Source organism: Chelmon rostratus, chromosome 8, assembly GCF_017976325.1.
Source record: "Chelmon rostratus isolate fCheRos1 chromosome 8, fCheRos1.pri, whole genome shotgun sequence".
In the NCBI taxonomy this organism is placed as follows: Eukaryota; Metazoa; Chordata; class Actinopteri; order Chaetodontiformes; family Chaetodontidae; genus Chelmon; species Chelmon rostratus.
The window spans coordinates 4698334-4712491 of record NC_055665.1 but is presented as its reverse complement, the minus strand read 5'-3'; the positions used below and the strand labels follow the sequence as shown (position 1 = coordinate 4712491).

The following is a 14158-nucleotide window of genomic DNA, read 5'->3' as shown; positions in this document are numbered from 1 at the left end:
TTTACACTTCTGATATGATGATTATATAATGTAACATTATCAGGGCCTCCTGACCACATACATACTTGACACTCACCATTGTTGGACCATTTCACCAAAATGAACCAAGCTGTGCAAACCAGGCTACATATTTTAGTCATGATAACTGTCTGCTGCTGGGCCCTAAAGGCAGGGACACCAGATCCAACAAAGACCAGGTTTTTCCCATGTTAGACTGGCGGTTCTGTCCAGTTCTGTCCATCTGCAGCTCTGCAGCAATGCTCGAGGGGTGGGGATTGGATAGAAATAATCTACCAGAATACTGAAGAAAGTTGTAAACTGCGGGGACCAGGCAGCAAACTCTGTGTGTCCATATGGGTGGTTACTGGAACTGGGCCCGCAGTACCTCACCCTCATTCCCAGAGCACCAAATACCGCCCTTGGCATCTCATGCAGATGCACAGCATACCTTTTAGCGTCTGTATGAGACACGCCGGGCTTTCAATGTGAACCCATCTGCAGCAATATTAGACAGCCTGAACAGCTGCTGAGGCCGTCCCTCTCATCCCAAGCCTTCCTGCCACAAAACCTTTCTAACACATGGTTAATGTTGTGAAAAGGTCACAGCTTGGTTCAGTTTATGCACCAAAACTACTCGGTTAGTAGGAAAATATTTTCACTGTCGGTTTGTCACAGGACACAAAGCCCAAAGTGAAAGTCGTGTGTGTGTTTGACCCATCCACCCACCACACCCTCCTCCATCATCTTGCTTGCAGCATCTAATATTGACGTGGCCCGGTGCTTCTCATGCAGAGGCTAAAGGGTACCTTGCGAATCTGTATGAGATGCAGAGGGGCATGACAAAGCGTCAGTATTTGATGCCCCGGGCATGAGACCAGGCTGGGTAACCCCTGCGCTGTGTGCATTGCAACAAGGGAGGAGAGGAAAATGCGGGGGGGGGGGGGCAACATTTCCTGCACATGGTTCTCGTTATTTCTAGCTACACCTCTGCACACACACAGGAGACACTGATAAAGACATTTTATGCACCGTTTACATGCATCTGCACCAGCATTGTTGTCTTTATTTTTAGCATTTTAATTAATTCATCACAGAGCATGGCCTCGCGCAGGCTACTTCTCCTACCGATGCAGCCCGCGTGCACGAGCAGTGCGCGCAGGCCGGGAGCGCGCGCGGAGGCGGTCCGGGCTGCCTCAGTTTTCTGTAATCGCTTTTCTGCTGCTGCTACCTCCAGTTAAATAGCTAGGACACGGGAGCGAGCAGACGGCCGTGTGAGGATATACTTTTTTCGGTACCTTGGGATTACGACGCGGAATTTGCAGCATCGACGGCCAGCCGCCAGGTAATACCGACACACGCGTTCAGCGGCCCCTCGTAGATACGCGAAAAGTAAGTAAATGTCCCGTGAAAAGTGTCGTTTTCCAGCGGAGAAGGAGGAGGAAAAGGGGTGGCGGGGGGGGGGGGTGGATGTGTGGGACGAGCCTCCCTTTGTGCCGAGGCAGGGTCACTGCTCTTCAACGCACAATGTGGACACTCCAGAAGCGGCGAGGCTCCGCACGTTTTCCCCCCGCCGCTCCGCTGGCCCTGCCGTTCACCGTCCTCCATCAGCCCCGCCGTCGGCTCCTTCGGACGAGCCCGGCCAGAAACGCCTTCTTCTCTGCGCATTTTCCTTTGAGTTTAAAACACCGAGGCCTGTTCTGCTTTTTTTTTCTTTTAAAATCACCCCTCCGCGGTAACGTAACGCACCCGACTTCCCGCCTCCTCCCCCTTTAGCCTTGTAATGTTAGCTAGCTTCCAATAATGTTTACGATCGCTTTTGTGTGACGGCTCGGTTTCAGCCCCCCAGTCGACCCCTATCGTGTTTTCACCCCCGCTGATGTTGACCCGCCCGCCTTGACCGAGCCGTTAATGTCTCCTAACATAACACACAAACATCTGAACTTGTCTCCGTTGGTATTTTTTTTTTTTGAGGGGGGGGCGTAATGTGTCCGCATCGACCCTTCCATCTCTAACGGCTGTTGAACCGGGTGCATCTCAGCCGTTGATGCCCCTGATCGTTACCGCGAAACGCCCCCCCTCCCCTCCCCGGGAAAGACGAGCTGTCCGCCGCTCCGCTTAATCGTTTCCATTAACTTCTTTTCTATCAGTTAGCTCATATCTGCCTGTTTTTATAGAACATCTCAAGTCCAGCATAGCCGTTTAAACGCGTCTGTGAAAGAGGGCTGAATTATGTCCAACAAACCGGGTCGACGCTCGTCTTCATCTTCATCAAGTGTCTTGTCTGATCTGTCACTGATAGCATGTGTCTTTCTTCTTCACCAAATCAGCCTGCGAGGCTTTCATACGCTATTTAATCCACCTTGTAGGTCACATAATTGACCCAAAAACCACATTATTATCCAGCATTTGTTTAAAGAAAAGGGGAAATGAAGACACAGGGCTGCAATATGAAGCTAAGCTAGTGAAGCTACTCATAGAAAGTCTTCCAAACAATTAGCCTGTAATATATGACCCTGAGTGGCTCATTAGGGTGGCTTATTATATTCTTTTTAACAAGGGCTCTATACATCTGTAATTCACAGCACTATAGGCTTTGACAAATGCCTTTTCATCAGCTCACACTTTGCACACCCTCTGTTTCAACTCTCCTCCACATCCAGCTGTACATTGATTAAATTAATCCATCTTCCTGAGGCCTCCCTTAAATCGTATTGGTGAGATGGAGCAATTTGACGTTAAATCATCTTCTGATGGCGGAAACCTGCTTTGCCTTGCTCACGTTACATGCCATCCATGTTTTTTTTTTTTTTTTTTAATCAGGGCCCACGATGTCCAGCGAAGTGCAGAGACCGGACGACAGCCCCAGCACCAGCGGGGGAAGCTCAGACATCGAACAAAGGGAATCGGTACCACCTGAACAGGAGCGGGAGCAAGCACAGCCCAAAAAGAAGGAGACCAAGATCTCGAGTAAAACCGCCGCTAAACTTTCGACTAGTGCCAAGAGGTAAGAAAGACAAAAGCCTGAATGTGGCTCCAGAGAGCGAGAGTTACGCAGGGATTGTTTGTTAAACTAAAGGCCTCTCTCCTTGTGCCCCGGGGGTGTGAAGGTATATAAAAAGACTATAGTCCCGCAGGCATTGTCATCTCAAACATACACACTATTCAGCGCGACACTGAGCCCACAGAAAGGTGCTACCTCACACAGCTCCGCACTCGAGTGTCGTTGCTGTCATTTGAAAGAGATATTCCCATTCCAGCCTGTTTGTTTCAGTAGATGTGCCTCATGCTTCACGCGGCGCTCTCGTCTCTCCTCCACCACCAACACCACCACCAACACTTACCTTCACCAGTCTTAGCACTTATTCCCAAAAAAAGACAGGCGATGACAGAATTATGCAACCGCATGAGCACAGGGTTGGCTGAGGCCGCTGAGGCTTTTTATAACAGTGACTGATGTTATGATCATCTCCCTTTTGTGCGTCTGTGCTTCACTTAAAAACAGTCTCTGTGAGGGCCTTCGGCACAACAAGGGGGTTTAAACGTGGGGAGGCTTCACCGTCATCTGAAGTGTTGTGTTTATATTTAAGTGAGTTTAGCAGCAGTGTTCGCACTCACGGTCCACATCATCAGTTTTTGCGCATTTATCTGAAAGTCTCAAAGCAGTCGTGTTTATCCTTGTGCTTAGAGTTCCTTTTAATTTTCTCTCTGCACCACAGACAATGATTACAATGACAAAAAATAAACACTTTATTCATTTATTTTGTATTTAAACTGGAACTCTAAAACGAGTTGCCTGGCTTTACTTTATTTATGCCTTTCATATGGACAGCATATGAAGTCATCACACCGTTTACAGCCTGCATGCTGATATTTGGAGTAAGTGCAACGCTCTCAGCGGCTGTGTTGTTAACAGCTGTAGGTCCACATGGTGGAAGGTGGGATTAAAAGCAACATTTACCTCATCACAAGCTCGAAACACTGACTTCACATGTTGGGAAAACTGTCTGTCCCTTCTGCTTTTACCCTCTGGAGATTTGCTCTCCCAACGCTGATTTTAACAATAATCTCTCTCTCCTCCAGGATTCAGAAAGAACTTGCAGAAATAACACTAGACCCACCTCCAAACTGCAGGTAAGAAGATGTTGTCTCATCAAAGCATTTCTCTAATGGTTCATCAGCCTGTATGTACAGATGCTCACGCTGTAATGAATGCAGAAATGTGTTAAAAAGGAAAGGCCACGCTGCAATGCACTCACTTTTGTCTCCGTTCCATTATGCCGTTGTTTGTGTTTTTTGTTTGAGATGGTAATCTCAGGTGAATCAGAGTGACTGTAGCCCATTCTGGCGCTGTTGTTGCAGCATTATGTACGCTGCAACCTCTGTTGAAAACACGGGCTTTTAGATCACAGTATTATGGTTGCGCTGAAATGGTGGAAAATGAGCAGCAGCGCGACTTTAAAACCTGTTTCGATTCTCGTGTGGTTCCCCCCTCGCTCTGCTGGGGATTTACCACAGACAATGGTTATTGTGTGCTGCTGCCGCGGCTCTCAGCCCTTTGAGGAAGAGATATGGTCGCTAGCGAGCGGCAGACCACATGTGCATCAGTCTCTCTTGACATGACAAAAGGCATGCCTTTGGGATGCGGCACAGGAGCCAGCTTTTTATTAACTTTAAGTCATACAAAGTGACATTGATTAGGGCTTTGTTTATTATAATATGGTAATTACTCAAATCAGCTCTCTGATTCAGCACTCCAGTGAAAATTTAGAAAGAAAATGGAAGCCGGTCTGCGAAAGATTGAGGACACTTGTGGGAGAGGCGGTTGTTTCCTGACCGTGCTGGATTGGCCGTATTCGTTCGTAGGCACCTGCTTAAAATGATTAAGGAAAATGGCGTTGTATGACTCATCTGGCGTTTTGGAATTACTGCACCCTAGACAAGCTTGTTTATTGCATGAATTAATCACCCCTGCTGGGTCTCATCAGAACCCCACGATTATTAATGATAAACATTGAGCTAACCTTTTCATTCCAGCTCACAGCCCAGTTTTGTTATTGTACTCGAGGCTAAAAGAGATGTTGTTTTCCTCGAGGACTCTAATCTATTTCAAACCCCCCTCCCACATTCCCAAAAAAACTAGGTTGGCTCACATGAAGGATTTAGCTGGAGGACACGAGTAAGTCATTTGAAAGTAAAATAATCGCTAGCGGAAATTTCACAGTCACCGTCTTAGTGGGGAACTAGTTGCCTGGGAAACAATTAAGCTTCTTCAAGATAATCCTTTTCTGTGTGTGTGTGTGTGTTCCCTTTTTTGTACACTCAGAATGATACTAAAATCTAATAATGTGTTTTTCTGTGATGCACCCAAATAGATTAGCCCTCTGTTAACAATGACGGCGGGTTCAGATGCATCAAACAGCAAATTTCTCATGCAAGCGATCGCAGCACCATTTACATTCTCGCATGAACGAGTGCTCACGGTGGAGCCAGTGTCGTCATTTGTATGCCACATGCTCCTCGCTCCCGGCCAGGTTAGCCTGAAAGGTTATTCATTTCGTTCCCCGCGACAAATGGAGTCACAGACTGTTGGCCCCCTTCAGGAGGGCTGACAGAGAGTTGTGTTAAAGAGATTCACTTCGGCACATTCAACAAACGCGACGCTGGGGGGCCAGTTGATGTATGTCATCTCATCTGTTTCTCGGCTGAGGAGCCCCTCGGACTCCCTCGCCACTTTGTCCTGGTCGGAGAGGATTTGCCGTCCTCGTCGTGTAGTTAAAATCTGCAGTCTCCTTCGTATCACCTACAGTCTCTCCACCATCGCCGTCAGGGATGTGGAAGGAATCACGCTGCGTTTCTCACTGCAAGATGGAAAGCTTTCCTTTCCTTTCAGTGTGGATGTGTGCTAAGAGCCAGAATTTACCATTTAACGCTCTGGATGTGTTGAGGATCTAATTTAGCGAAACATCTGTGGCAGGAGGTGCCCATTTGATCAGTCTAATAAAACGCCCACGCCTTTTCTTCTGGCATTCATCTGAGGTTACTGTGTTAACCCTCAGCTGCATTCAGTATTACAGTGTTACAATAACCTGTCTGTGTTGATCAATCACACACTTTCTAATGTTCCCTGGCTTTCTGTGAAGACTCTAATATTAATGCTTAAGTTGTTTAAAAAATCAATTTCCATACAGCATGAACAAGACTGTCATACTTTTAGTGCTATGTCACTACTTGGAAAATGCAAACGAGTATTTAAATTCGTCTCCAAGCTTCATCTCACTCTCGGCATTGTGACAGCTCGCTTGTCACCTTGGCAGTTGTCATGCATCAAGCGAACAGGAACACGCTGAAGCCCAAGAGGATTTGACATAGCAATTATTCTCACTGTCATATACTTCAAGTATATTGTACAGCAGCTCATGTTTTCACACCTATCGTTGCAAATGAAGCAGCATCTGAAAGGAAAAGCGTTTTTCCTGCCTGCAAGTCGCACAAACATTGCAATAATCTTAGCGGGAATAAAACTTTGATTAGATCCACTAAGAGAGAAATATGACGTGCTCATCGGTGTTGCTGAATTTCCAGCGCTGTAAAGATTCAGATTCATGCTGTTGTCATATAAAAGTGTAGAGCTGTTGACTCACAGAAGGTGTTTTCAGCGTTTGTTTGTTTGATTTTTTAGTTTGAGTCGATTGTTCTGAACCAGAGTCGTAGTCCTAATACTCCTGGGTGCTTTTTCGCCTGCCTTTTTCTGTTTCTTGTCTAGCTTTACACTGAATGCTTGACATTAAGGCTGCAGCGAACAATTACTTTCAGCGTTGATTAATCTACAGATTTTTTTCTCAATTGAAATTTTCATCTATAAAACGTCAGAAAATGAAAAACAAGTCCATGACAATTTCCTGAAGCCCAACATGATTTCTTCAAAATGCTTGTATGTTGAACCAACAGTCCAAAACCCAAAGATACTATATTTACAATGCTATTTAACACAGAAACGCAGAGAAGCCTCTCTGTCTCCCCGAGAAGCAGGATCCAGTGAATGTTGTGTGATGAAATGAATTAAAACAATTCTGAAAAACAAATGAATCAGTAAGTTTGAGCTTTTGCTGAATTGGTTAAAATATTCTGTATGTCCAAAGTAATTCTCAAACTGAAAAAATCGTTCTGCTTTATATGACATTCCCGCCTGGATCACATTCCATCTCTCCCACATCCGATATGCTCCTGTCATAAAAAAAACCTTTCTGTGTCTCACTTTATATTTGTCCAGCTATCACTTCTGTCTCATGCATCGCTGCTGTATCACAGGAACTGTTTTAACTGTATTTGTTACGCCGTGTCTGTGACTGTTACTATTTCTTCCTTGTAATGTTGATTCACCAGTGCCAACATTACAAGCAGAAATCCAAACAAAGACACTGGCATTGTTAAAACAGCAGCTACTGGTGGTGCACCTCACAGTTCTGGACCACTGTGCTGTTTGAGCCGTTTATCCTCTTCTCACAGATGGCCAAACAGATACTTTCTTGATAGCAGAACAATGCTTGGCTGCCAAAAATATACTAGTAAATGTCAGGTTTTGATGTCAACCTGTCCAGATTCAAATAAAAAAAATGTAAAGCTGCTGTTGTACACCGACATTCAGTAATCACAGCAGAGTAATCCACTGCAGAAGAGGCAGAGACACCAACTCCTCATCCCAAAGCAGCTTGAATAGACTTAATGCAATGCAGCCGCCACCCGTGGTGCATTTTGAGGAATAGGTTCACCCCCCTCCTCTGTCAGGTTGTCACAAGTCATTCTGGGAAATGTAAGAAACCCCTAACTGAAGTGGAAGCAGATAAGGTTGATACAGGAAAAAGTCATTAACAAAACTTAATCACAGAATAGCTCCTGTAGAGCTGTGAACTTCACAGACCGGCCACTGACAGATAATACCAGCTGTAGCTAGTTACTAATTAGGCCAGCGTTAGCTCCATGAGTGGGCTGACACCATGTCTGACTGACTTTTTAATGTTTCAACAGATGCTTTTGAAATAAGAATCTTGTTAAAGGTCTTGAATGTACTTGGTGGCTACATATTGGGATTGGCGAGGAGGACCTGTTTATTTCAAATTTTGGATGAGGTTGCAATACAGTCTATATTTGGGGTACATCTTTTTCCACTTTTTTGTGTCCATTTCCTCGTCATCTGGCCAAACTCCAAAATCTAAATCTAATCGTGTTGGACACGTAAAGTGTGTGTCTGTGTGATTCCCTCTAGTTTATATTGTTAGGATGTTAGTGTATCCTTTGTCTCTTGATTAGAGCATCAGCTGACTCCATCCCTCCTTTAGTGCAGTTGTAATGTATGTGGCTAGTCATTGGAACAAATAACCTTCTTTGGTCCCTGAATTTTCCTGGCGTGATGTAATGCCCTCATGATGCCCAAAACAGAGCTGTCACTCCCTGATGACATCACGCAAGCTGCAGGGGAAGCCCTTTCACAAAACACACACAGCTGGTCACTGCATCACATGCTCGCCGGTTTAACGCTTCGACATGAATATGTATCTCCACCGCCATCAAATCTCACCAAGAAATGAGGCTCTCTTTATTGTAGGTTCTGACCTCTAATTCTCTTCTCGCTGATGGGATCATCTTCATATCTGTGAAAGCTGCATATTAGTTTTGTGCCATGCCCCTGGGGGATTATGTGCGAGTGACACACCCAGCATCATTTTTCACAGCGTTACCATTAAGCACAGCAGGGAGGGTTATCAATATTCATGAGGAAGCGGAGGGATGCAGACCGGAGGCAAAGGGGGGGGGTGAGCTGCAGGAATACCTCCTGGGTGTTCGAGTTGATCGCTGTATTTTTGCATGGCAACTTCACTGTCTTATCGTGGGTAGGATCTTTGCAATGTGATGTTAATTTGAAGGCACTAAAACAGGGGAATGCTTCTGTTTCATTTGACCTTAGATGAATCAGCCCTAATCGATGTCTTGTTCCATAATCACCACCTTTATAAATATTGATGCACTATATGCACCCATCTGCGTCTGAAGCTGGCATGTTCCTGACCTTTCAGTGAAGGTCTTGTCCATTGACTGCAAAGTATAAGAACCTCCATGAAGGCAACGTTCGAGAATCAGAATTAGCTTTATTCAACAAGCAAAACAAGTAAGATGTGGTCTTCTTGGAGATGCTCGTGCTAAAGCCTAACAAACATTTGCACAGGCTTAAAGCAGGGTCAGAGACTACTGAGGTTTGCATGAAAATTGACCTTTAAAAGTTGGTGAAAAGCTTGTGAAATAAAGAATGAGGAAGAAAATACAACTGGGAAACACGTTTTTACAGATTCGACCTCAGTCACATTTTTTTCTGTTGAGCTGTCATGTATATGGAAGCAGAGAAAGACTGAGAATTATAAAAGCAGCTGAATACGTAACTACCGCAGTAAAACTCAAGGGAATGGACTACAGAATAATATTCAATTTACAGCTCTAAAACAGGGCTGCAACTGACAATTTACATTACTTAATCTTAATCTGTCAATTATTTTCTCTGTTGATTGAATAATCTTTTAATCTATAAAATGTTGGAAAATAGTGAAAAACGTTCATCACAACTTCCCAGAATTCTTAGTGACGTCTTCAAATGTTTCCTATGACTGTCCAACAGTCCAACACCCAAAGATATTTAGTATACAGTGATGTAACAGAGAAAAGCAGCAAATCCTCACAGTGGAGAAACTGCCTCCTGGATCATATTTCTCTGATATGTCACTATACTGGATAAACACACATGGACAAACAAACACAAAAATGAAATAAGTGTTTCTAAATTGCACCGCTTGAAACTACGTACGAAACTAAGCGGGAGACTTGTGGCTGATCTTCACAAGTCACAATGAAGTAGGATCCTTATAAGAAAATTCACAGCCTCCTTTTGCTTCCATAAAACTTAATTTGAAGGAGTGAAAGGTGGGTCGGTTGAGAGTAGAGAGTGGGGAAAACTGAAGCACATGATCTGAAGGGCCTTTAGTTTGCAGCAATGGAAAAGACATTTAATTTTAGTATTTCAGACTGTTTATTTGCAACAGTAAGTGTATTATATCTTAAATAAATATAAGCATCCTCAGAAACGTCCAGAAGACAGGGTGAAATATGCTGTCTGCAGAGACCAGTCTCATGTAAAGATAAATAAAGATGTCTTAGGGCTGCTACGAGAGCAGACGGACGTCAGCGTGCAGATGGACAGACCGGGTTCTGCTGATTTGTTACGGCCACCGTTCTCGTGCACCTATGAAACATCTGCTGAAAATAATTTTCTTCTGGAGCAAACCAGTCTGCCCTCATCATTTTTCCACTCACACAAAGTTTTTGAGTGGGAAAGAAATAAATTTGCTCCTATAGAACATAACATATGCTCTCCTCTGACACAGGCCTGAGTTTAATTTATCCTTAATGTTTTCCACTGCGGCACTTGTTTGACAGCGAACACGGCCCGCCTTGATTCATGTGTGTCATTGAATTCTCAATGTCCTCATTTGTGAGGTAGTTTTCTGGCAAACATTTGTCCACAGTGTTATTAATGGGTTTGCGGGGAAGCCGAGCATGAAGCACGGCGTGTGGACATTTCGTGGTGGAGTGTTGCCATTACACCGCCTGTTTCACAGAAGCAGTTTAGGTCCTCGAGAATGACTGAATGGTAATCTGAGCCTGACACGAAAGCAAACAGAAGAATCTTCTGGCAGGCGAACAAATACAGTAACTCCGGAGTAAACAGTTGCTCTGAGATCCCATTACCCCTGTGACTGGGATCTCAAAACCTAATAGATTTCCTGTGAAGTCACAAGCCGTAGCTCCTGCCAAAGACATTTAAAGTGTCTTAATGACATATTTGTGGTCTGAAATGTTAACACTCTTAACATTCTGTTGTAAGTGGTGAAATGAATAATTACCAGTGAATAACATCCCAAAGGAATGCCCTTTTCTCTGTGCTCATTTGTTTAACCTGCAGCTTCAAAATCTTGTTACATTTCTCCACCTGCAAACCTGGGGGCTAATATGGTGTCGAGGAAGTAGACCAGCGGAGTATCGGGCTCCACAGCAGATCTGGCAGCTCAGCTTGTCCTCATCACTGACCTTTTGGTAATAAGTCCATTCCCTCGGCCACGGGGCCAAATGACTGCCCGGAGTGCTTTTGTGGAGGGAGCAGAAAGGCTGAAGACACTGTCTCCGATTATGACTGAATATGCTTTTGCTGCAGAGCTTTGAAATTAAGAATATTAACACCGTACTCTTGACTAATTTAGTTCATAATTTGCAAGAGGCTGCAGTTTTGTCTCGGAGGCAAATCTGTTTTTTAGGCAGTTTCCTTTCCTGAAGCAGTGTTCCTGTGATTCCCTGGCCTGCAAACCCATTTGCATCATGTCAGCACAAATTCTAACTCGCTTTATTCAAGCAAAGCAAATGTTTATAATTACCCCTTGACAACACACACACACACACACACACACACACACACACACACACACACACAAATATTTGTACTTCTATTCTTGTGAGGACCCAAATTGACATAATGCATTCCTCAGCCTCTTCTCCTAACCTCAGCCATTGCAACAAAATGCCAAACCCCAACCCTAATCTAAAACCTTCCTCGAACATAAGGTCCTCACTTGTCCTCAATTTCCAAAAAAAGTCCCGACTCCCAAGGCCTAAAACTCAGATTGGTTCTCACAAAGATAAATGTGCACACACCCCTTCTATGTTCTTGCAGAAATTATTTAGAAAAAGCTGCTTACCCACATCAAGTGCGATTAATATCTCAGACAACGTGCTCTTGTGCATTTTCTGCCAAATTGCACGACTTCAGTCTGAGGGTCATGAAGTTCTCATTTATGAAGCTAAAGCCTTTTTTCTTTTGTTTTTAATATTTGTTGTGGTGTCATCCTTCATCCTGGGTACACAGCAATGCTTTGTTGGCTAAGTGATATTTTATGACTCATGATGTTGTGCAGTTTCCTTTATGCAAAACCTGTGTATTATGATAATGGTATATACTCTGCATTATTCATTCTTAGCCAGAGGCAAACATTTGCACTGCATCAGATGCTGGGTGCATGTTGCAGCTCAGATGTAGAGAAGAAAAATGCTTACCGTACCAAAATCTCAATTTCACCTCAGAAGCAGCTTGCTGAATTAAAAAGGAAAGCTGAAGGGAACCTCTGCTCTGTTTACAGCTTTCTTAACGTGACTTTAAAACCCCAGTGAGGACACACTTCCTGAGGGAAAGTCCAGTTTTTCAAACCTCTCTTTCGAAGTACACTTCCTCAGTTCAATACTGACTGCTGTTCAGATTGATTCAGGCCAGCATGTGAGGTTTCCCTCCTGTGGGAATAAAATTGTGTTATTCCTTTCGACTTGGAAAGCATGCAATGCAGCCACCTACTCAACCATTTCCCCTGTAGCTGGATAAACCGTCCGGTCAGTAATTGCAGTATTCATTGTGCAGATGAACAATAAAAGGCTTGATTAAAAAACAAACCATGTCATTTGAGACAATAAAGACAAGAGAACAGAGGAAGGAGGTGTCACCTCGGCCGTTGAGCTGCACAGTAATTGGGCTTGGGGCTCTTTCACGGTCGGGGGGAAAGAAGATTGCTTCATTAAAGTTCCTCCTCTGATAACCGCAGCAGCCACTCTGATAGAAAAGAAGATCTTAACTGAATGACGCTGCCATTAGGAAAAAAAAAGCCCGTGGGGAATGAACTGGAATGGTGAATAATGCAGATAATGGATTTATTTGTGCATGGCGGTTTTCATGAGCTCCAAAACATACTGATTCACATTCAATTACTGGTTTACTTTCCTCTTTTATTTATCAGCCCCTTGGTGCAGGTCTTGGCTCAGACAGCTATTTACCTGCTACCGTAAACAGCTCGCTGTGTGACAGGCTGCTTCAGGAGCACGCCGGATTTGTGCTGTGTTGAGTGTTTTCACCATGCAGTAACATGTTTGATGATCATGATGCATTATGACTTGTTTTCTGACCTTTTATGTTGTTGCGTTAAAGTGATATTCCACCTAACTGGTCTTTTAAATGTAACCTAATCGTTAGAGTATCGGTGACTCAACACATTCAGACTTGAAAGATGGCTGTAAAAAGAGTGTAGTTTCTCCTTTCACAGAGCGCCGCGGCCGTGGTCAGCTTGGATTCTTGCCAGTTACATTGGATTCATAGGGGACCAGTTGTTACGGTGGTTAAAAAAATCCACAAAGACTTTTCAGACCGCTCCTGTGCCTCCGTTCATCCATATGCTCAGTATGTTCCAGTCATATTTTCACAGAATTATGACTAAATACACTGCTTTCAGCTGTGTCCATCTGTTTCAGCAGTCTGCAGAGGTATTTGTCATAGGAACTAAATTCACCCAAACACTCCCGGTTTGTGAAATCAATATCTGTTTCGGCAGCAAGAGGTGAAGGAAACATTTCTTTGAAAGGGTGTGAATGTATTTCTGTTGTTGTTGTTGTTTGACAGTTTTCTGAGAAGAGAGGTGGAAGAACTTCATTTTACAGTGTTTTTTACTTTGTGGTTGGCCAGAAATTTCACAGATTACCCAACAACGCCAGCTCACATGCGTGTGAGTTACATGGTTAGTTTTATATAACTGGACAGTGAACGTCCTCTGTATGTTATTAGGTCATGGACAAAGACGTTAACTGTGAATTGACAGCAGGAAGGTTCTTCGACAGTGGACGGGCAACTGTATGTTTCTGTTTCTGTAAGACTTGTTTGTGCGGTTTCCCTCAAAACTGTGGTTTTGACTGTACATTCTTTAATAGCGGTAGCTGGTAGTTTTGTCTTTGATGTAAGGAGTTTATTCTGGTCTGCCATTGCAATGTGCTCTGGGCTGTCAGCTAAATTCCCAAATTAAATCTGTTTGAGTATCTAAGATATTGTTGAACGATGTCCTCATAAAGACATGTTTTTTTCCTTATGAGTTCACCTGTGAGTGGCACAGGCCTATCTCATGACTACATCTCTTTCATCAACTTGACCCGAGCCCTGATGTTTGTGGGAATTGGCTCTGGGTGACAAGGTGAGTTGGTGATTTTGCGGAGATTAGCCCAGCTCTCACAAAAGGGTTATCTTTTGGCATTGGCA

The 14158-nt window shown here is 44.0% G+C and overlaps 1 protein-coding gene across 1 annotated transcript in view; it reads left to right on the top strand.

Annotated features, from left to right (window-relative positions):
* Nucleotides 1-1208: 1208 nt before the first annotated feature.
* The window catches only part of ube2e2 (ubiquitin-conjugating enzyme E2E 2), a 28780-nt gene continuing 15830 nt past the window's right edge, over nucleotides 1209-14158 (top strand). Inside the window, exons 1-3 of the mRNA XM_041941632.1 lie at nucleotides 1209-1342; nucleotides 2821-3004; nucleotides 4081-4131. Of these exons, the coding sequence (XP_041797566.1) occupies nucleotides 2829-3004; nucleotides 4081-4131 (227 nt within the window). The 5' untranslated portion in view covers nucleotides 1209-1342; nucleotides 2821-2828. The remainder of the gene's footprint in view (nucleotides 1343-2820; nucleotides 3005-4080; nucleotides 4132-14158) is intronic.